At 41.9% G+C, this 23,243-nt stretch overlaps 3 protein-coding genes and 1 long non-coding RNA gene across 5 annotated transcripts in view; 2 read left to right on the top strand and 2 right to left on the bottom strand.

The window, feature by feature from the left end:
• mafbb (v-maf avian musculoaponeurotic fibrosarcoma oncogene homolog Bb) overlaps positions 1-23,243 on the bottom strand; it is a 185,404-nt gene that overhangs the window by 100,660 nt on the left and 61,501 nt on the right. The window lies entirely within an intron of this gene.
• top1a (DNA topoisomerase Ia) lies at positions 113-7,196 on the top strand. Its single transcript, XM_072451961.1, has 21 exons — positions 113-264; positions 732-756; positions 1,924-2,008; positions 2,089-2,191; positions 2,275-2,327; positions 2,448-2,534; positions 2,618-2,687; positions 2,756-2,844; positions 2,910-3,025; positions 3,425-3,546; positions 3,917-4,039; positions 4,110-4,297; positions 4,366-4,510; positions 4,625-4,768; positions 4,890-5,075; positions 5,151-5,219; positions 5,302-5,416; positions 5,512-5,639; positions 5,713-5,807; positions 5,877-6,026; positions 6,095-7,196. Exons 1-21 carry the CDS (start codon positions 232-234, stop codon positions 6,195-6,197), a joined length of 2,229 nt encoding a protein of 742 aa, XP_072308062.1. The 5' UTR covers positions 113-231; the 3' UTR covers positions 6,198-7,196.
• zhx3a (zinc fingers and homeoboxes 3a) overlaps positions 7,567-23,243 on the bottom strand; it is a 30,329-nt gene continuing 14,652 nt past the window's right edge. Inside the window, exons 1-3 of one of the 2 annotated variants that reach the window (XM_072451959.1) lie at positions 22,023-22,288; positions 9,511-12,239; positions 7,567-9,022 (exon numbers count right to left, since the gene is read on the bottom strand). In XM_072451959.1, coding sequence (XP_072308060.1) covers positions 8,989-9,022; positions 9,511-12,065 — 2,589 coding nt within the window. In that variant the 5' untranslated portion in view covers positions 12,066-12,239; positions 22,023-22,288 and the 3' untranslated portion in view covers positions 7,567-8,988. Of the gene's footprint in view, positions 9,023-9,510; positions 12,240-22,022; positions 22,289-23,243 lie in introns of those variants that run through there. The other variant, XM_072451960.1, reaches the window with a different exon arrangement.
• On the top strand, positions 16,445-17,312 carry LOC140366167 (uncharacterized). The gene is made up of 2 exons (XR_011927867.1): positions 16,445-17,122; positions 17,159-17,312. It is a non-coding gene; the product is annotated as an uncharacterized lncRNA (long non-coding RNA).

Here is a 23,243-nt window from a genome sequence, read left to right as displayed (position 1 = left end):
ACTCTAGACATATGTGGAGTGGGGGCTCCTCGGGGCCAGGGAGCAGCACATTAGGTTGAAAGGAGGGGCTACAATTCTGTGATCCATTTAAAATTGTGGCGCATGCGCTGTGGGGTACTTTTGGGACTTGGTTCTTACACAACAGCGCTATTGCTCAGTCTGCCTCTCGTCCGGTGTGGAGTGTCTTGATAGTAGTCTGTTTTTAATACAAACAAAAAAACACTCTAGGAAATGAGTGGGGACCATTTCCAGAACGAAAACAAGGTAAAGGTGATTTCATTTTTACATGGTCAAAGATATAAAGTCATCGAACACACTTCCCTTATCTGCGAGGCTTTGACAGGGAACTTTGCTAACTTAAGAATAGTAGCTGCTAGCACGCGTTAGCCCACTGTTTGTGTGCCACCTCATATTGTGATACACAGCTATTTATCGGGCCCCATTCACACGATTTTTAAGCAGTATCAACAACGTGTTTTGCCGGACAGGCATATTAAATTGTGATAATGTAGATATTTGTGTGGCTCTCAGATTATGAATCATTTGCGGTGTCCCACGTTAGCTCTAACGGTTTCGGTTGCTAACTGCTAACATGCCATTCGATCAGATGGCACGGTGTGCTAGGCGAGCTAGCCGGGAGCTAACAAACTATCCTGACATCCAGCAAGTTCAAAGTTGCTTCGCTATTGAGCGCTTTTAAGATGTTTTAACACTTGTTTCATACTTTGCAGATTGACTGTGGCTCCAGAGTCAATGGTGAGTTGTATTGACCCTACTTTAAATGTCTTTTAAAGTGATAATTGTGTTTATTGATCAAATCGAGCAGTAGGGTAGTTCTTAGCAAAGGACAGCAATGGCGTCCAGAGACTAAGTCCTCTGTCTCACGCATAAGCGTCTATTGTTCAAAAGAGAGGCCTTGATCAAACCTTTGTTGAAATAAATCAAACTATGTGAGAGGTTTTTGGGAAAGCTCTTGACGTGATTTATCGATATGCTGCGATGGTTTTATTAGTTTGTGGGATTTTAATGCTCTAATGCCTCTTTAAAAGTGAGGGTTTGGGGGTTGAGGACTTAGTCTCTGCGCCATTTTCTTTTTCGCTGTAGCGGCCTGTCTACTGAAACAGAGTCCAGACATGAAGTGCAGATGGCTGTGCCGTGATGTGGAAGACACTCTCAGTTAACACGCAACTTATGTCAACTACTCTCTTTAGACCACTTTTATTCAACACTTTAGTCTAAATACGTTCTTTTGAAACACCTTTAAAAATGAAATACTGTCATGGATTTTTTTTTTTTTTAAATTTGTACTTTATTCGGGACAATAAAATGTGCAGATGGACACATGATTTTTGTATCTGTCATTTGTGCACACACATTTCAAATGTTTTTATTTTTATTTATTTTTAACATTTCATTTGAATGTTAAATATTTGACTTGAGACCAGGCCTGAATGTCTTAACAGCTAGTGATGTACCTGGAAAGGCTTAATTTAGATCAATGTGTTGGCAAATTCAATTAATGATCTTGGCTGCAGTTTGACAGGGCACAAGCCTTAAGGGATGTCACTATATCAAATGTTAGTGTTTCGATTATTGTGAGAAAAAAACATTATGATGTAAAGATTATTCATAATTATTGAGACTAAACAACAGTAAAATCTTTAATTCTTTTCATTCCAGTGGTCTAACATGTTACTGTTCCTCAAATTTGTGTCCGGCTTTACAAAATGTAGCTTTCTGTAACAACAATAAAACAAAAGTTGGATAAAAAGATTAAATACATAAACCTGTTAAGATTCATTTAAATAAAAGTACTTAATTTTGTATCTAAATGGTCCTAATTATTATTATTATTATTATTATTATTATTTTTTGGTTCTTATTGTGACTTGAATAATCATGATTAGCGTTCTTTGTCCCCAGACTCTCACAAAGAAAAGTACAAGGAGCACAAACGCAAAGACCACAAGAAGGACAAGGAGAGGGAAAAGTCCAAATATAGCAACAAGTACTGTGATCTTTTGCAGATCTTTTGTCTTGTGGGCTTGATGGTACAGACTTCAATTAATTATAATCAATACATTTTAGTGACTTTAAGGACTCATCTGACAAAAAACATCGGGAGAAGGAAAAGCTGAGGCACAAAGATGGCAGCGCAGACAAGCACAAAGAAAAGCGGAAGGAGGAAAAGGTAACTTATAGCCCGCATTTGTTGTTGGGTTAATTCTTCCAGTAATGCTTGTGCTAGTTAAAGCGTCTGTATCCTTTTTTCAGATTAAGTCTTTGGATGGTAAAATCAAGAAGGAAAGGGAAAATGGCTTTGGCAGGTATGTCTCCCATGCAAAGTCGCTGGTGGGTGTGTGCCGCATCAGACGAACGACTTGTTTTAAATGGATTGTATTTATAGAGCATTTATAGACCCTTTTTAATATGACTTTGTCTTGCAGCCCTATGCACGTGAAGTCTGAGCCAGATGACTTTTACCACCCTCCCAAATATGAGAAGTCTCTAAAGAGGGAGCGGGATGACGACAAGTACGTTAATTATTTATTTTATCGATATCTTTTTTTCAATCCTTGATTCCTTTTAGTTCTTTAACACATTATTGTGTTTTTAGTGGGGAATTCAAGCCCAAGAAAATAAAGACAGAAGATGACAAGAAGGCTAAAAAAAGAAAACACGAAGATGTGAGACTGACATGTCAATGTCGCTGTATGAGGGAATGGGTGGTCATCATTTTTATTTTATTTTTTAGACCAAGGCAAAAATTAAAGGAAAGGTTAAAAAGGAAGCGGCTGATGGTAAAAAGAAGGCCAAGAAAGAACCCGAGGAGAAGTGGAAATGGTAAGTTTTGTGCGCTGCTCAATTGTTGCATTTGGCGTTTGTGTGACTGACTGACCCTCCTTCAGGTGGGAAGAGGAAAGATACACCGATGGTGTGAAATGGAAATTTCTGGAACACAATGGACCAGTATTTGCACCTCCGTATGAGCCTCTGCCAAGCCGTGTCAAATTTTACTATGACGGTAAGAATGCCCAACCATACCACATTCAACGTAGTCACTCAGAAGTGTGTTTTAATCACAATTGTACACTTGCTAAGCTTAATTTAATTTTGTCTTGATGGGGGGGTCATTCATATCTAATTGTCTTGTACAGCATGACATTTAAAGGCTACATTTTCAGAAAGGGCATTTGAAATGTGTTATGTACAGTAATAACTACAGACTACATTAAAAGTACTATTTTGTATATGTATACCACACTGCTTGCCACAGTGAGCCCAAAAAGTAGTCAAAGTAGCTTCCATCAAAGGGCTTTATTCAAATCTGTGGAGCTGCTGTGCGCTGAATTGATCAGCTCTAAGCTTTTGTAAACATAGTTTTATTGATATGAGTAATAAACTGCTAATTATGTTTTTATAGGTAAACACATGAAGCTGCGCCCTGAAGCAGAAGAGGTGGCCACATTCTTTGCCAAAATGCTTGAGCACGAGTACACCACTAAAGACATGTTCCGTAAAAACTTTTTCAAAGACTGGAGAAAGGTATAGAATCAATCCTACTCGGATTGTTTGAAAATGATTAATGGCCATGTGCAAAGCTGATACAGGACGTGCGCATGGTAATCATAGATGGATTTGAGCAAACCATCCTTAAGATCTGGAGATGGGATGCATGGCATTGAACTTGATAGTTTTTATTATAATTTAGATTGGCTTGGATAGGTCAAATGTCACGTTAAATAAAACTGGAAATTGTACTGCATTTATTTGTATAAAAAGCAGTACCACAATATGATAAAAGTGAACACATTTCAATTGATTATGTCAAAATCTGGTCTTTCTTGACACAATCCCTCACATTTGGTCTCGAGGGAATTGTCTCGTCTATAATCAGATTTTGTGTTTTGTGCAGGAAATGACATCAGAGGAAAAGTCTACAATCACAGACTTGAAGAAGTGCAATTTTACTGAAATGGCTGAATACTTCAAGGCACAGTCTGAAGCTAGAAAGGCCAAAACTAAAGATGAAAAACTGGTAAAGTCTTAATCTAAAAAGTGCCCACCAATGGGATATTTCTCTAAATGGCTATATTTATGTCCCACAGAAAATAAAAGAAGAAAATGAGCGCCTTTTGCAGCAATATGGCTTTTGCATCATGGACAACCACAGAGAACGTATTGCCAACTTTCGCATTGAGCCCCCAGGTCTCTTCCGTGGTCGTGGAGATCATCCTAAAATGGGTATGCTGAAACGTCGTCTCAGGCCTCAAGACATCATTATCAACTGCAGCAAGTAAGTGTAGTATTGTTACCTAGATTATTGAACTACATTGATCATTGCTAATAATCTGCACCTTGTAGGGACTCTAAACACCCCGCACCCCCTCCTGGCACCAAGTGGAAGGAAGTTCGCCATGACAACAAAGTCACCTGGTTGGTTTCGTGGACTGAGAACATACAGGGGTCAATCAAATACATCATGCTCAATCCAAGCTCGAGGATAAAGGTGGCTGTTCTGTCACTTAGCCTTTAAATGTCTTGACGTTTGTCTTATTTCTATTCTATTGTATGCTTGTATTTAAAAGAAGCTCATTTTGATACTTATTGGCTTTTGTTTTAGGGAGAGAAGGACTGGCAAAAATATGAAATCGCCCGTAGACTGAAGAAGTGCGTGGACCGCATCAGGAACCAGTACAGAGAAGACTGGAAATCTAAAGAAATGAGAATCAGACAAAGAGCTGTCGCGCTCTACTTTATCGATAAGGTGAATTTTACCCCACTTAGCCTTGTGTGCCTAATGTGGGCATGGATTTACTGAATGCCTAAATGTAGCGAGAAGTGGATTTTCTGTAAGCGTTTAACCCGTCTGTCCTGATGTGCTCCAGCTGGCCCTGAGGGCGGGAAATGAGAAGGAGGAAGGGGAAACTGCAGACACTGTGGGCTGCTGCTCTTTGAGAGTCGAGCACATTAAACTCTACCCAGAGAAGGATGGACAGGAGTTTGTGGTAGAGTTTGACTTCCTGGGTAAAGACTCTATTCGCTATTACAACCAGGTCCCAGTTGAAAAAAGGGTAAAGTGGCCTTGTTTTAAAAAATGTCCTGCTATGTTTGCCTTCGGTTTTTAAATCGTTTTTATTTATTGCTAGGTGTTCAAAAATCTTCAGTTGTTTATGGAAAATAAAGAGCCTGAGGATGATCTGTTTGATCGCCTCAATGTAAGTATATTTTACTAAATTAATGTGGTTTGTCAGTACAATGTCTAAACTGGTCAGTTAACACTGCATTTCTCTTTTCAAGACTTCAGTTCTTAACAAACATCTTCAGGAACTGATGGATGGTTTGACAGCTAAAGTGTTCCGTACCTACAACGCCTCAATCACTCTTCAACAGCAGCTGAAGCAACTCACTACTGGTTCGTTTGGGTGCAAACCCCCCCCCCCCCCCCCCCCCCCCCCCCCCCCCCCAAATATTCCAAGTTTCTATGTTAATCTTTTATTTTTTTTATAGCTGATGAGAACGTTCCAGCCAAGATTTTGTCCTACAACAGAGCAAACAGAGCTGTGGCTATTCTTTGTAACCATCAGAGGGCTCCACCCAAGACATTTGAAAAGTCTATGCAAAACCTGCAAACTAAGGTTAGCGTTTTATATTTTTGATGTCAAAAAGGTTTAAGGCATCATGTAATCATGTCTTTGTATTTTCTTTTAGATTGATGCCAAAAAGGATCAGCTTTCTGATGCTAAGCGAGAGCTTAAAAGTGCAAAGGCGGATGCCAAAGTGCGAAGGGACGAGAGAACCAAAAAGTGTGTAGTAAAAGTAGCAACGATTTTTAGTTTATATTGAGCAATTAAATAACTTGATTTGATGTTTAGAACTGTGGAGACTAAGAAGAAGGCTGTCCAAAGAATAGAGGAACAACTGATGAAGCTTGAAGTGCAGGCCACTGATCGAGAGGAGAACAAGCAAATAGCTCTTGGCACTTCTAAGCTAAACTACCTAGACCCGCGTATCTCTGTGGCCTGGTAAGTGTCTTGTTACTGGAAAAATCCCTTGGCTTTTGGTCACTCAAACTAAGGCATTTGTTCTATAGGTGCAAGAAGTGGGAAATACCGATCGAGAAAATCTACAACAAAACCCAACGTGAAAAGTTTGCCTGGGCTATTGACATGGCAGAGGATGACTATGAATTCTAAATTCAAGTTTGTGGTTTTAACTACACTTTTTAAAAACAAAATCTGATACCTAGAGCATAACTGAGATGGCCACAATTGAGAGATTTCTACACCATTTGAACTGAAAAAGCAATGAAATGGTAAACAAGGTATGGTCCAGAAGTGGCAAAAAGTGGACGTACAGACTGAATACACAACCGAGAAGGCATTGTCCCAGTAACGGAGGAACTTTAGTGTTATCTTGGACCTTCACTGGAAATGCCAAACTTTTTAACAATCTGTAGCTAAAGTATAAAACAAATGCTTTGTATTTTCTGTTCACTTTGTATTTTAGCGCTCCCATGTATTAATGTATCTATATTTTGTCAGAAAAAAATATAAAAATGATTCCTTAAAGACACCCATGCGCCTTTTGGAGGAAATTGAGCTTGAACTGAGTGTTGTGCGTATGAGAGTTGGAACATAGTCATCTTGTAGAGAAATTTTAAACTGGTCAATCAATTGTTAAAAAGGACAGATGGCGCTGCGGCAGGTATAGAGGATATTGTGAGCATATCAATACTGACTTAAGCAAGCTGAATGTGAATATTATTTTACAGCCTCTATCAGGGATATTTCTCCATTGTAAATGTGAATTATCCATCCCTTGCCTGCAATGATTCTTTCATTGCCCAGTGTACATTTGATGTAACATGCATTGATTTGGGTAATTGTTCAAGAAAAGAATATTCTGTTACTTGAAATGATGCTATAATGTATTTAAAGTCAGTAAATTGATGTCTTTCCTTGTAACTGTGCAAAGGGAAGTATACTTGCCAAAAATCACAACCTGTTACAGTTTTGGACAAACTTTAGAATAATGTAAAGATAAAGGAAACACATTTTATGTGAACTATGTTCATTTTATTCCACTCTTGCAATAGGAATTTGTAATTAGATGTAAAGTTCACACACTTTTACCTTTTGTCATAGCCTTTAATCATTGTAGGTTGGAAATTATGAATAAAATCCTACAAAATCTCTATGAATCTTATATGGGACTGTTTTTAACACAATACCCAGTGGTTAAAGTTACTGGGATGGTCTCTAGTCACCTGTGACACCCAATGGGAGCAAGCGGTAGAAGAGGAATGAGTGGGATGTTTTTACCCTTGTGTTGATGGTAAACCTAATGTCTGAGCCCTTACTTTGTCCAATGGTTGTTTCGATGTAAAGCAATTTCACAAAGAACTACAATTTCTAACTGGGATCCAACTGCATCGCTCGTGTTTCACCAGTAGGTGAGGCTGTAGGCTTCCTACTCGGCTCTACTGAATAAATGTAGTGTTTTGAGGAATAATTGCTTCTCATCCTTGGAAGGTGTGTCCTCTGTACTGATGAAAATGCGACATTGTTACTTGGTGAGTATCGTTTATTCTGTAAAGATTCAGAAGTGTAGAAAGGATGATACAACAGTGTTTTATGATCAGACTATTTCATAAAAGTTTTAAAGTGATCATTACACCGTAAGTCCAGATTCCATTTATTTTAAAACCAAAATAAATTTGTAACATTCGACAAGTGCATACACTGCTGGTAGGAGATCAACCTCCAATTTCACTTTGGATGGTATAGCACCGTTCTTAGCTATTAGCAGCTTGACAAAGATGCAGCTTAATAGGATTCATGTAGTGACAGTATGCTTATATAAACACAAGAAAATTCAGAGGAGCAAAATTCTCCTCATTTGGCTCTCTAGCTAGCACAATATCCCACTCTGTCAGTGCCTAGGGACCAAATTGATAATTTGTTTTTGCAATATTTGAAACAATTACAGCTTAAAACATATCTCCTAGAGTATAGAAAGCAGCACAGGTTATTTTTTTTTTTCACAGATATAGACCAACAGTGACCATCAATGTACTGGCATATTATTTTTCATGTTTCGTCTGTTAAAGACAGCACAGTAGCCGGAAAGCAAGGTGATGGACAGACGGTCATAAACACATAGACAGAGCTGAGTAAGGCAACGTTAGCGTGACAGGCTTTTCTCTGTTCATTTGCAGGGCAGTGTAGTGTATTGATCTTCACAGCAGTCAATACCTTTACTGTGGGGCAGTGTGGTTTTTTAGCATTGTCTTCATTAGTGCATTGTACATAGTCTCTTGCGTGTAGCTGAACTGCGAAGTGATCACCAACAATTATACATATCTAAATAAAACATGTTTGATTGCATCTGGACTTACAGTGACTACAGAAGAGTAAATAGAATTGAAAAACCAAAAGACGGAAAATGTAAAATTCAAGGCAGTGCTGAAGTACTGGTTGCTAAAAAAGTAAAAAATATCACAAAGCCAACAATAACAACTCAACATGTCAGTACAAACCCTCTTTTATAGTGCAGATTCGGTCATATATACTGTATTCTTATATATATATATTTCTCCATCTGACCCAGAAACAATCTCTCGGCCCTATCCTATCTTCGCTTATTCAAGTCAGTTTTCCAGTCAGTGTGCGTCTTTTCTCGTTCTTTTCTTTGATCCCTCGTACTGACCTCATTGTGCACCCTCCCCACACAACCACAAAGAAGCATGAAAGGCTTAAACATCACAGGACTCAAAAGGTGAGAAGTTCTTTCTTTTGACGATGGCAGGACGTGATGGCAGATGGAGTTGGAGGAGGGATGAGGGGTATTCACAGTTACAGTCAGAGTCCTACGGTCCAGCTACAATCACATCTGCTGTCATCATGAACACTCTGGTAGACCACTGCCAAGGAGCAAGCCAGCCCTCCGACATGGTGTTCCTCTGGCAAGACCGGGCCTGTTTCATCACACCTCCAGGAGTTCCATCCTCAGGCGGTCCCTAACATGCATACGCACAAACAAACAAACAAAGAAATAAAGAAGACACTGTCAACATGTGATCTGAGAGCCGACGCTATAGTCTCACTGCTGTGGCTGAAATAGACCTGAGTGTGCAGGTAAACTACTTTATAGAAATCCATCATCGTAGTAGACAATTGCCATGATTAATTCGCATAAATTAGCATGCACTCTCAATCTATAATTCATCAACCCAGACCTGTCTAAAAATAGCAGATTAAACAGAGCTTTGATTGTCTGAATAAGCTCATCTATGCTGAGTACTTTTGCACACGTCTCCTGTCACATTTTTACTGTACATCACACTACACTGACAACAAACACAGCCTGTCATGCTCTCATCACTCCATCAGGCTCACATTATTTTCTCAACAGAGAAACAAAACTGAATACTCAAAAATAACCACTAAACAATGAATGGGACCCGAGTCCTTACGTTTAATATAGGAATCTGTTTCACTGCCTTACCTGGCCTGACTGGTGTCATTCTGTTGTTCAATGAGTGACTGGTTTGCCTCTGGCTGCTGGTGGTCCGCTTCACTCTCTGACCAAGGCCCCTGTAAGACTCCCATGGGTGCAGCCTCCTCATGAGCTCCTCGCATGTTGCTGTCCTTAGACCCCATCAGACCCAGCAGCGGTGGGTATGAATCCTGCCATACCATCTGCTGTGCTGAGCTCAGACCTCCCCCTTCAAGGTGCTTTATCATGTCCTTCTCTACAAGTTTATTTTTGTCTAGAAGGTCCTTTTGTAACTCAGGTTCAGCATCTCCATGGCCCCTCTGGGCCTCAGGGTCTGCAGGCAGGCGCTGATACTGCCACTTTAACTGCCCGTTCTTGTGGCTGTACCGACTATCACTGAACCAGCGGACTACCTCAGACTTAGGCAGGCCTGTTTGAACACTTAAATCCTCATACTGCTGGCTACTAGGCCAGCGTGTGGTGGAGAAAACCTGTCTGAGGATGTGCAGCTGGTGTGGGGTCTTGTTACTCCATGGAGGAGAAAAGCAGACCTCCGCTGTCTCAGGCTTGTGTTCTTGATGTATACTTTCAGGAGGAATCTCTGGTGCATTCATATTTATCCTCTTGAAGTTTATATTAAGGGGATGCATTTTCAGCTCAGGGCCATTTGTGTCTTCATCCTTAATGAGCTGCTGTAAGATTGACATGCCTTTTATAGAAAAGTCTTTGTTGAGTTTAGTTTCATCTGAAATAGATGAGTTGTTCATAGTGATATCTGTAGTGCTGGTGTTTTCAGTTGGAGATTTGCTGGCATGGTTCAGGCTGGAAGCAGCAACAGTACAGCTTGTTTGAGTGTATTCACTGGTAACACTGCTGTTTTGGTGGATGTTGCATTCATCATCAGTTATACTTTTATGGGCTTGTTCTGGAGGATTGTTAGTGCCGCTGATGTGATTGTTGAAGGTGGGATTGGCTTTGCTGGTGTTTACTGAGTTTTTGGTACCATTTTGTTCTTCCAATCCAGTTGGCGAACAACTTTTTATGCTTTCTTTGCCATTAATTTCAGCAACACAGTGCTCATTATTGCTAATGTTGGCAGAACTGTTGGTCTGGCTGTTGTTACCTTGTCTCCTGTTGACAGACTCACCATTACTAATGCTACTGCTGCAACTGCTGCTCCGACTGCTGCTGTTGCTGAGACCAGCAGTGCTCACAGGCAGGTCCAGACCCATGCCTTTACTCTTGTCTGGCTCCAAAGTGGCTTGGGTATTCTTGGTAAATACCTGTGAGGTCCTTACAGCAGGTGGGAACCTTGGCGGCAGGACTGAAGTAGAATATGACACTCTGGTAACATTTGGATTGGTTGACATGTTAGCATGTTTAGCAATGACTCCAGGTCTGGTTTTCATAATGCCATAAGGAACTTTGGCCATTGGGAAGTTTGGTCCTTTCGAGCTGGGATGAACTGTGTGGTGGACAATGTGATTGACCTGCCGAGGTGCAGCAGGTAGTTTTTGAGGAGCTCCACCTTGGAACACTGTATTGAACATCTTCCGTCTTGCTTCGTCAATCTCTTCAGGAGACCAGCTTATGCCCTGCTTGAGTCTCTGTGCAGTGAACCACAGTTTGATCTGCTCTTCTGGGAACTCAGAGACCACCGTTAGGTAGCAGAGTTCAGCTTTGGTCGGATAGGGGAACTTACCAAAAGATGTTTTGAGAAAGCTGCTGGTGTCCATAGCGGCATCATAAGTTGGGATGCTGCTAAGGGGGATCATCACCTTTGGAAGGTCTTTATTGGAATCAGAGGAAGGAGGGGAATAATGGGAGGGAGTGTGCTGGTGAAAGACATGGTTGGACACTGTCGTCGTAGTTTCGTGACAGACAGTTGTCCTCGGCATAGCTGAGGCTCCAGTACGACTAAGAGCCCCATTTTGTAGTTCAGGCACATTTGTCAGCATGCTGGGGTTTATATCCTTTCCAGTATCTATTTTTCGTACCTCGACAGTGTGAGAAACCACTATCTTCTTCTGTTCCCCCTTTGACTTCATCATCTTTGTGATGGGTGTTTTGATGAAGGGGATCCCAGATTCCTTGTTTTCCGCACAGTCAGTAAAGAGGTTCTGCTCCACAGTTGTGATGCTGTCCCTTTTGTTGACCATCAGGGAGGCAGTGACCAAGCCCTCCATTATTTTTGGGTGGGCCTTGGCGTTATGCAGAGCCAGAGCTTCAAAACGAACTACTGAAATCCCACAGTTCAGGCAGTAGAAGGTGGGCTGGGCCCTAAAATCTAAGTGGCAGTTGTGCATGTGATCCAAAAAGTAGTTCAGGTCTCTGGATTCGAAATGGCAGGGAGGGCAGCTGTAAGTGCCTCCTTTCTGTGTCTCACTCGCACACTTAGACTTGAGAGAACAGTGGCCTGACTCTTCTCCAGAGATGCTGAGTATGCTGTCTTCAGGGATTGTCGGCAGGAGCTCTGGTAGTGAGCCCAGAATGATTTCCTCACGTGCATGTTTGGATTTGGATGGTATCATGCAGGGTACAGTGGATTTCCTCTTGCTGGCCATGGTTATTCTCGGTGGTGATGACACAGTGGGTGCTTGGTCGTCCGGTATGATGAGAACAGAGGGAGGTGGACAGTGGAGAGGGTTGAGCTGACTGTAGCGTCATGGACCAGCCACAATATCACAGTGTTGCTTCATGCCTTTAGACGATGCAGGACTCCTGTCACGTGGAGAATCCTGCAAGAAAAAAACACGACAAATTAAAATGTGTTCACAGTGAGAATTGCCAGGCTCTTCCACATAAAAAATGGTGTGTGTGTATTTATTTTTCAAATTTGATTGGTGTGAAAAAAAAAAAAACTGAAATCTGTCACGTATGAATAGTACATTTCTTGGCTGTGATTTACTTGATAAGAAATTAATGGCATAAATTATTTATTAGATGAATTACAGTAAGCAGAATACAAAGGATGCCAATAGGTGTAGGTGGAAAGGCAGTGTTAGAAGAGTGGGAAGTGTGTAGCAATTAAGAGTGCTTGCGAAATATTCTTTGATTTCAGTATGCTCAGTACAGTATTTAAAACAGTATCAAAAAACAATATATTTATAAATTGCTGATCATTGGATGGTTAAAATAAAAACAAAAAAAAAACTAACTTCAATTCCATCATATTTTCAGGTATATTGTGCCGCAAAGTCAAAATATTGAAGGCTTTTTATGAGTGTTTTTCCTAATGAAAAAAGATCTCTGGGCGCAGCAAATACACTCCTACACAGCCTCATTCAGTCAGTGTTCCTTTTATTTACTTGGATTTACAGACCACTGTCTAGCTGTCACTTTTCATGAATTTAGAAAGAAATTGGAAGCGTGAAAAACAACAAAGACAAAAATGAAAGCCTTACCCTGGTGATATTTTACCTTTTTCTTACACAGATTTGGTAGGAAAAAAAATGTCGATTGTAGGGCTCCACACGTATTATAGCTTTATAAAATATAAATTCTCTGCCTCCGCATCCGACGGATATTTGAACCTGCTTTTTTGCCTTAGCCTGCCACTCTGAATTGGTTAACATCAGAAAATGAAAATTGTCCTCAGAATACCTCAGAGGTTTTACACCTATTGAGAGGGACACACTTCACCACTCCATAATAAGAGACCTTCCCCTGCAGCTGTTTCACATCCACTGCAGCTACTAAATGCATCCAAAAGAAAAAGCTCATGCACATTAAAAAATATAAAGTGCATTTTGTGTTTAAAATTACAACCACTATATATTTTAATCATTTCCCAAACACACCAATCTGTCTTTATTCAAATCAAACGTGCCCTCCTGATACACTGCTTAAAAACACACAGCATATTTTAGCATGAGATGTTACACTGAACCATCTCTCGGTGCATCGTGGTGTCAAGATTGAAAAAAGTGAGGTGAAAAACGTGAGGTTCTTGTGTGTGTCAGTGTTTCACAGCTGCCAACAGAGAACGGTGTTGATCCAGGGCCTCCAACGCTCTCATAAGGTCTGGGGAGGTTACTCCAAACACATCTGAAGCCATTTACAAGCTGCCGCCTCTAACCGCCTCATCCTACATTTGTTCGCGAGCAGCACGACATCGTGTGCATGCGACACAACACAATACACAGCTTACTGGCTGCACAAATCCATTAGCAAGCCACATCCACTGGCTTTCTCTTCCGACAATACTCCAGTCATAAGGATGGATACGGATTGTCTCTGCTGTCTTGAATATTTCTCTGCTATTTTCTTCAATTTAAAACTCTTTTCTCTGACAGAGCCTCAAATATTTGACTCTATCTTCAACAACAAAAAATATCAAACTGGTTGAATACTCAAATGTAAGAGCTCCTATCATATTACTAATAGTGTCTAAAAAGTATCTTTTTAGAGCTAAAAATTATTGCATTTGGTTGGTAGGTTTTCTAAAGACAATTTAGATTTGAATCATATTGTGATTCATTTGTGTTTTTCGATACACAGTGGATGGAAAACACATGTGTGTCTTTTTAAAAGGAGATGAGGTATTTTTGACAGGCTTTGGAAATGTCTTCTAATGTTTATGTCTGAACTGAACACATTCTCCACTGTAACTACACCTGTTCAATATAATATTGTGGCATATTCAATATTATGATGGCCTCACCTGTCAGCTGGGGGAGGCATGTGTGTGATTTAAAGACGCCCTGGGCCCAGTTTATCAGCGATAACTCAGGCATGTTCACCTATGTTCTTTCACACGGAAAAGTTAACGATTACTCTGCACATGCAAACTTATATAACATTATTTGTATGATATATTTTACATCAATAAGTGAGAAATGGGGGCAAACTGCGTTTTTGCTGAGTATATTTGACGCACTGAGGGAAAGTAAGACATCAAAGCGAAGCCTGTGCCCTCTGTGTGAACTGTGTAACACACACACATTTCAGTGAGAGCACAGCTGAAGTCAGTTCTAAAAAAGTACTGACGTGTGACATACTGCCAAAATGAGTCTCCATCTAACACCATCTATTCATGTATATACTGCCAGTATGATCAGATCCAGGGATGTATACTGCTCGCATCCTTGGCCAGTACCTAAGAGCCAACAACAATTTGCCCTGCTGCAGGTTGGCTACAAGAAAAACAATCAGATGTACTTTCTCCCATTTCCTAAGTCACACAATGTTCATAAAACACTTTGAGAGAATTCCTCTTTGACTATGTCCACGTGCTTGTTCACCGAGGTGTGCTGGTAAATAAAAAATGAATCCGTTCCCGAATTAAAGCCGTCAAATGACTGCCCCAACAGCACGCTGCAATCCCAGACAAGCTGCGACATCGCTCTACTGTATGTAACTAAACTGCTTTTTTCCTGCTTCTATGGACGACTCCACAGAAGCAGGCATAAAACAAAGCAAACATAAAAACTAGGTCATCCGCATCTTACGCAGTAATCCTGGTTCAGAGCATCCAGATGCAGGCGTGTGCTGTATGTTTGTCCGCCAGAGAGGTCATGATATCCGCTGACGGCACACTCGCTTAACCCCTGCTGAGGACACGGCGCTCATTCAAAACTGCCTTCCAATGAATGAGGGATTTAGGAGTGTGCTTTCACGCAATGCCGGCATGTACATCGGAAACAGCTGGGAGAGAGGCTGCTATATTTGGAGGCGCAGAAGAGATTCAACTTTCAATATATTTTTGGTTTTAATTATTTTGTTAGAGCATATATTCTAAAATATAATCATCACAATATTTTAATTACACTATGTAGCAAGGTAAGTGTAAATATTATGTTGATAATATTCTTGATTGCATTCCTAAATTTAGCATTTTTTGTTAAGTTTATATACATTCTTGCATAAAAGCTTTACTTAAATGCAACGATAAATGTGTCACTATCACAGGGGCTGCGTAATATGGTCACATTATAACTTATAATTTATAACATGTTCTAATAATGAAGTATCACAGATGATATTTTTTTCTGACTTTGCCTTTGTCAAAAATCTCTTTTGTTACAACAGTATTGTAAAACATTCTTGTACTTCTGTAAAGTAACAGTACAGCGTGAGTCACGTTTGGCTGCCCATGCCTGCCTCTGCAGTGGAACCAGCTGAATCAATGGTGGCTCCCTGTAGCTATGTGAAGCGATTGAATTTGTCCAACAAGCAGAGCTGTGTGCTGTATGCCAACCAGGCGCTTCACACAGCATCAGATAGACAATAATGTCATGCCCAAGGTAATTTGGCCACGATGGTGGGCTGGGACTGGTGCATTTCCCAGTGGGGACACTGCTCTCCACTTCCTCCATGAGAAAGCCAAAGATGAGCCAAAAGTTGAGGCACGTTACGTAAAAAAATCAGGTCATCTATCAAAAGAAAGGGCTGCTTTATCTGGCCCATAAGCCAGACACTGAAGCTTCCCAGATTCAGAGCCATTGAATGAACTTGCAGTGAAAAGCCAGGGCCTTGTGTTACAGCAGAGAGGTAGACACGGTTCAGACGATCACTGTCCCAACTGTGTTGCATGTCCCGTGCTGGCACTGGCCCCTTGGCACAAGGGGAGGAAACCCTTTTGATTGGGGCAGACAGAGACAGTCCGGTGTGTGGAGAGGAGAAGCCAGAGAACACCCACACACGGTGAGTCAGGACTGGAGATGGCATTTGTGCAAGTTCTACACATGAGGAAGAATAAGATAAGTAACGACTCTGAGGACAGCAATACAATCACTAATTACAGTATTAAAGTTACACAAATAAAATCAAATGGAGGGATGTCTGTGGGCACAAGTCGCGTAGCGTTCCCAGAATGGATTACTCTTGGCAGTCATTCTAGAATGTAATTTAATTCCGTTATTTACTTTATTATTATTTATATATTATTATATTATTTACTCAAATTCAGTTAAATACTGCATTTTCTGTCAATGGTCGGGTCTATAACAGGTGAATATATTTCTTGTTCAGCGGTGGGTCCTGTTCACTGGACTGAAACCACCAGTGACCATTGAGCTTCTCAAAAACAAGCTTTTCGAAACAAATGGGATTATGGCAGGTTTAAATTCTGATGGGCTTTATACGTTCCGCATGATTTAATAGCAGCTTTAACATTTGCAGGAGGCCTTATGTGCTCTTACACTTCATTTCCATGACAATATTATATTTACATCTCATTAATATTTAATTATATGCCTTTGTAATTAAATGGCAAAAAAGCAGAGTGTTCCGCTCCAGTTTCAAGCCCATTGCAAGGAAGCGACATGTATTTCTTCAGCTCATAAACTGCTGCAGTAATTACAATATTACAACACAGAAACATGGCCCGTCTACTTCCATCCCGCTACCAGGGAGAAAGGCGGGCAGCAAGAAAAGACATTAAAATGTAATTCAAAACAGTCCACTGATTGAGCCACTCCCATTGGACGGGTCACCTACAACAGTGGACATTATCGCAGACAGAGACTGGCGTTTGGTGGTGTCACTTGAATGCGAGTGTGTAAAGCAGACTGGAGGAACAAGGACAAAGGAAGACAAACTCCGACATTTGGGAGAGAAGTGACTGATGATGATGACAGGCTCTGTGTGCTGTTTCAATATTCCTCCCCGCTGACACCTTGTAGACACACACACACACACACAGACAGACACACAGACAGACACACACGCAGACACGCACACACACACACACACACAGGCACGCACACGCTCCCATCGCACCTCCACAACAGTTGGCACCTTCACTTTGAACCCATCACTGGCAAAGACTCTCTGATGAGCTAAAAATGTACAAAAAGAGGAAAAAACGAGGCACGCATTTTGTCAACATTCGCTTTGTGTCTAATTATTCTTGACAGTGATCCGCATCTGTCTGGAGAGGCTGTACTTCAAAAGCCACAAAATGACCTGCAGTCTGAGCTGGAACGAAGAGGGAAAACTCCACATACAGTAAAAAGAGGAAAAAAAAAAAAAAGAAAAAAAAATCAGTTTAGCAGATAGATTTTGCGCCAAATGTCCATTAAATAAATTACCGCCCTGTGAATGGATCAGCTGGACACCCAAATATAAGCCAGACACGAAGAGCAATTAACGTGTTGTGGAAGGGATGGGGAATCGGGAACAATGCCGTCTCACTTAGAAGGGCAACGGTGTGATCTGGCGCTGGGTAGTCTCTAAGCAGAACTGGTTGAATTTGCAATTGTTTTTGTTTGCAAGTGCGCGCGAGGTTGTCCGTCAGGCTGCCAGCGGAGAGTAATAGTGGACTGTGGCGCGTTGAAAAATAAGTGGACAATCTTTTGGGTGCATGTGGGCGCAACAAGCCGGGGTTGAACGGTGGACGGAAAAATAAAACAGAATACAATTTTTTTTTTCTAGGATGGAAAAATGTGTCGCAACTGTGCTATATAGAGCAAAGTAAATATGTATGTTCTAGCAGACAGTGTTTTTTGTATAAAAATGACTATATTTAATGTAATTATTGCACCTTCGTGAATGAACACTGGACAAACTTCAATATACAATGTACTTTTTACAGGGCGACATTAACGGGGACAATGAAAAGGAAAGAAGAAAAACTAGATTCGACACAACGACAATCGGCATAAATTACACGTGCCCAAAAAAACAATCTTAAACAGCAACAATAACATTAATACATGTAATAAATGTGTAATAGATGTGTTAGGGGAAAAGGTGATGGTGTTTAAAAGTTTATTAACAATATTTCTCAGCCAAACGATATGCCTAAGCACGACAGGCAGAAAACATTCAAGATTCATCAGGGTCATGGGCTCAAGGCTGATTTAGCGGGAATCATTGAGCGTGGCTACGTTTGTGTTCAAGGCATGGCTGCTCTGTTGCCATTGTAGCGCCAGAGTGCAGTGTGCATATTCAGCAATGTCGGAGACGCAGGTGCTGTCAGCCATCGCTCTTGTCCTCCTCCTCTCCATAATCTCCACACACACCCTTACCTCCACCACTGCAGCCGCGTCCACTGGGAGACCGGTCGCTGGTGCCACTCATGTGTTAACATCACCATGGCAACCACTCTCTTCCCCTTGCCCACCACGCCACACAGCAGTGTCCCCTGCCCACACCCACCGACCTCAAGACACAAACAAAGTGAATTCCTCGCACTGTATCAGGTGGAAACTTAATCCTTGACAGCCATCTTTAAAAAGTCTTCTAGTCATGGTTCAAGTCTCTTTACAGTAACTTTGGGTGAGGTCCGTAACCACTACTTCGCTTTCTTAATTGCATAGCAACAGAGACATTCCTGCATCACGACTGGTGAAAAAACACACCAGTCATGCACAGAGTGAGGGCTTGAAAACAGTTTGTACAAGGGTCAGGGACGTGAGCGAATACACAATATATAACCAACAATGACTTTATCAAAGCTGGAATACTTGACCAGAACTCCTCCTAAAATGGGACACAATGTATTCTCTGTGGAATGTAAAGGCCTATCCAACAATTTGATGGTTGTCACCTGAAAAGCAAAACAGAATAAATGTACCTGACATATTCCTGCGCGGTGACACTTATCTCAGCCAAAGTTTGTACAGCCCTCTATATCTGCCGCATCGCTGTTAAACGCCTGTTTAGTGATCTGTTCGTTTGAACTTTTAAAAAATGACATTGTCCAAAGTTCAGCATGAGTGGCCTAGTAACTAACAGACAAATAAACCGTAATACAGAGAAATCTGAGTCACGCATATTTTTGCATAACTTTTGATGAATAACCTCTTCAGTTCTGTACCCAAGACTCCAGGCATTCGTTAAGGCAACTTAAGAAAAGGAATAAAGATGGCGGCGTATTGCACATTGTAGTGACCATCCTAAAATGGCTGACATCACACACTACTCGAACTGCCAAAGTCTAGCAAATGCCAGCCCCTGCTGACCAAATCTTTCTTACACGAGACCGTGAAAGTAGCAGGGGCGCTCCACACTAGCCCCAAGGTTCTTTCCCCAGAGGCATTTCTTTTGGTTGGAACTGAGCAAACATGCTGTTGTGGGGAGTCTTTTGAGCGCCCTGAGCTTCGATACGGCATTGGTCTAGTGAAAAAAGCAAAAGCACAAGGCTGAAAGACCCAAATAAAAGTACACCCTGTATAGGACCGGGTGTCAGCAAAGAAAATTGTGTTTGGAACAATATTTTGAATGGATCATGCATAGTTGTGAATCTGTGTTTATTTTGAAAAGGCTTCATAAATGCGCTTGGTATTTCACAGTTGGTTTTATCTTCCCAAGTTAAGGAATGTTGCACAGTTGTTGGCTAAATCTGCATATCATGCAAATCATGACCATATGATCTGCCGTGATATGCCCTAGTAGAGGCGCTGCACCAAGCTAACTGTATAAAGTAGTGCGTAGTGATGTAGTATACACTACTGTATGTGGAGAGGCTCAGGGAGGAGGGTGCCACCTGGACACAGCCATACACAGGGCAGTGGGCAGCCTCGGCCCACTACACTGTCTGTGTGCATAAACAGCCCGCTGTGTCCATAACCAAAACTCTGGAAGGAGCTGAGCTTGGTGCAGGGAGTCAGGGATGAAAGGCAATATGCTTGGCCTCATTAGAGCGGTTCCGAGAAGGGCGATGGAGGAACGTTCCCAGGGCTCCACAAAGGGAATTGACATTCCTACAGTGGAAGCGCCCTGCCGGACTAAAAGCCTAAACACACTCTGCTCTTACCGGGCCAAGCCGGAGCTGAGCCAGGCTGCCTCGGCCAGAGCTCATTTACCTTTGTTTGTGTTCACACACGCCTGCAAATCAACTATTAGAGCACAAGTACCACTGTACTGCACTTTACACTGGAGACACTCTCTGTACTTCAAACACCTACATCACCTACATCATCTGTAACATGCCCTACACAGCCCATGTCCCAAGAAATATACAGACACACACACACACACACACACACAGTCAGAGGTCCCTCCCCAGGGGCACAGGAGGACACATGGCTTTCAGATATGGACCAATACTATTTAAGAACAGAAAAGCATTGTAACTGTGTAGTCACATACAGTCACATACAGTCACAAACAGTCACATACAGTCACAAACAGTCACATACAGTCACAAACAGTCACATACAGTCACATACAGTCACATACAGTCACAAACAGTCACATACAGTCACATACAGTCACAAACAGTCACATACAGTCACATACAGTCACAAACAGTCACATACAGTCACATACAGTCACAAACAGTCACATACAGTCACATACAGTCACAAACAGTCACATACAGTCACATACAGTCACATACAGTCACAAACAGTCACATACAGTCACAAACAGTCACATACAGTCACAAACAGTCACATACAGTCACATACAGTCACATACAGTCACAAACAGTCACATACAGTCACATACATTCACATACAGTCACAAACAGTCACATACAGTCACATACAGTCACATACAGTCACAAACAGTCACATACAGTCACATACAGTCACAAACAGTCACATACAGTCACATACAGTCACATACAGTCACATTCACATACAGTCACATACAGTCACATTCACATACATTCACATACAGTCACATACAGTCACATACAGTCACATACAGTCACAAACAGTCACATACAGTCACATACAGTCACATACAGTCACAAACAGTCACATACAGTCACATACAGTCACAAACAGTCACATACAGTCACATTCACATACAGTCACATACAGTCACATACAGTCACATTCACATACAGTCACATACAGTCACATTCACATACATTCACATACAGTCACATACAGTCACATTCACATACATTCACATACAGTCACAGTCACATTCACATACAGTCACATACAGTCACATGTGCATGTTGTTCAGAAGTAGCATGCGACTACAGTGAGACGCAGCAGCACATGTTGGCAGGAGGAAGATGAGGAAATGAAAGAAAAAGGAGTCCTATGGCATGAAGAGATACAGGCCTCTCATTCTGCTGGAGAAATGACTCAAACAATCAATGGTTGAAAACAGACTGTGCAGTTTGAACGCGTGTACTCCGCTCAGCACACGCAGCTTATCGAGGCAGATATTGTTGGAGTGTTTGGAGAAGTATTTCACAACTCTCTCCAGCAGCGCACAGCGGGAGAAATACGACGCGCTGTGCAATCAAATAAGCAGATCCGCCACATCGTATAGCGCGGGCAGGAGCGTGAATGGAAGCTGACGGCGCTGGAAGTGCAACAAAGTCACGGAGTTTAACCCGTTTGACTCCGCGCGCACGGCCGCGGAGGGCAACGACACTCACTCCGCCACTCGCCCAAACACAACGTGCCACTCCGTATAACATTATGAATATCGCCCCCTAAAAAAACCTCCACCCCCCCTCCACCTACTGTCGCCATTTTATACATTGGTGACTTCATATAAACTGCCTTGACTACAGCTTCCATACGAGGAGCCCGCGTTCAGCCGCGAGACGTGGTTCCCCGTAAACAAGTTTGAAGCGAGAGCCGCGAGCCCCCCGGTGTCCTTACCTCAACCGTCGTCAGGCAAAAACGAGATCCGACATTAAAATATCAATGAATAATATTGGATTAGGTCCGATCGCGGCGCGTTGAGGAGCAGAGGAGGCGAGCAGGGGGTGGGAGCTCTCCTCAAGTGAACCTGGTGGACTGGCGTGAACCCGTCAGTGGCCGCGGTAAGGTACATTACACTGCATTACCCGTCCAGCCCGTGGCACACACCGTAATGCAGACGCCTAAACACTCCGCGGCGCAGGACGGAGGCAGCTCCCCCCAAAAAATTATAGCGAGTGTGTTTCCTCCGAACACGTGATTCGGAGCGTCATCCAAAAAAAGAAAAAAAAGAAAAGAAAAATCCCAAAAGCTCTTTCATCTGAAATTTTGGGAGAAGGGCGGGGATGCGGGATGTGCGGCTGCGAGAGGAGCCGGAGGAGGGGGGGACGTATACGCGCGCACATTTGGGTATGTCGTTATAGGGCCAGAACAGATTGGGTTATACGTAGCTACAATGGCGCCGAGGAGCAGCCCGAGCAGATGGAGCAGCGCGTTGTGTCAATGTGGGAGTTGGGAAGAGTTTAGGGCGCTCTATTTCCAGCCCGTTTGCGCGTAAATCAGGTCATAATGTGTGTGTTTTTATAAGAGTGTTGGACTCAAAAGTCTTGATGCGATTGTATGAGTATTAATTGTTATGGGACTAGTCGTTTAAAGCACAATCCTATTAGCCCAATAACTTATAATAGATATTGTAATTTTGTTTTTGCACATGCCCTGATAGCAACCCGCAAATTACGCGCACACAAATTAGGCCGGAATTCAAAAGACTTTTTCAAGTGCATGTTAAATTGTGAATATGGCCGAATATGTATGTAATATATAGATGAATCGGTGCGTGCTATGGGAAAAGTTATGTTTGAGGGACCGCGTGCTGTGCGTGAAAAGCGCAGAGAGGAAGCGCAGTTGGTCCACAAACATTAGGCCAAAAAAAAAGCCTAATAATAATAATAATAATAATACAGCGGCAATCTGATCACAAAAGCCCAATTCAATGTTAAACTAGCCCAGACTACAATGTCATAAAAGCAAAAAACATCAGAAATAATATAGATAAATAAATAAATACAGATTGGTGTCTACGGAGATTATACTGCGTTTAAACAATATGTCTGTGTGGAGTTCTGACAGGTACGGCGTGTTTTGGTGAATATGGACGCGTACAGTGAGCGCGGCGCAGAC

The sequence above is a fragment of the Eucyclogobius newberryi genome, unplaced genomic scaffold (assembly GCF_026437365.1).
Source record: "Eucyclogobius newberryi isolate DKJ021-1_F unplaced genomic scaffold, fEucNew1.0.hap1 SCAF_19, whole genome shotgun sequence".
Lineage (NCBI taxonomy): Eukaryota > Metazoa > Chordata > Actinopteri > Gobiiformes > Gobiidae > Eucyclogobius > Eucyclogobius newberryi.
The sequence above is the reverse complement of the archived record's forward strand: the minus strand, read 5'-3'. Positions and strand labels throughout refer to the sequence as shown.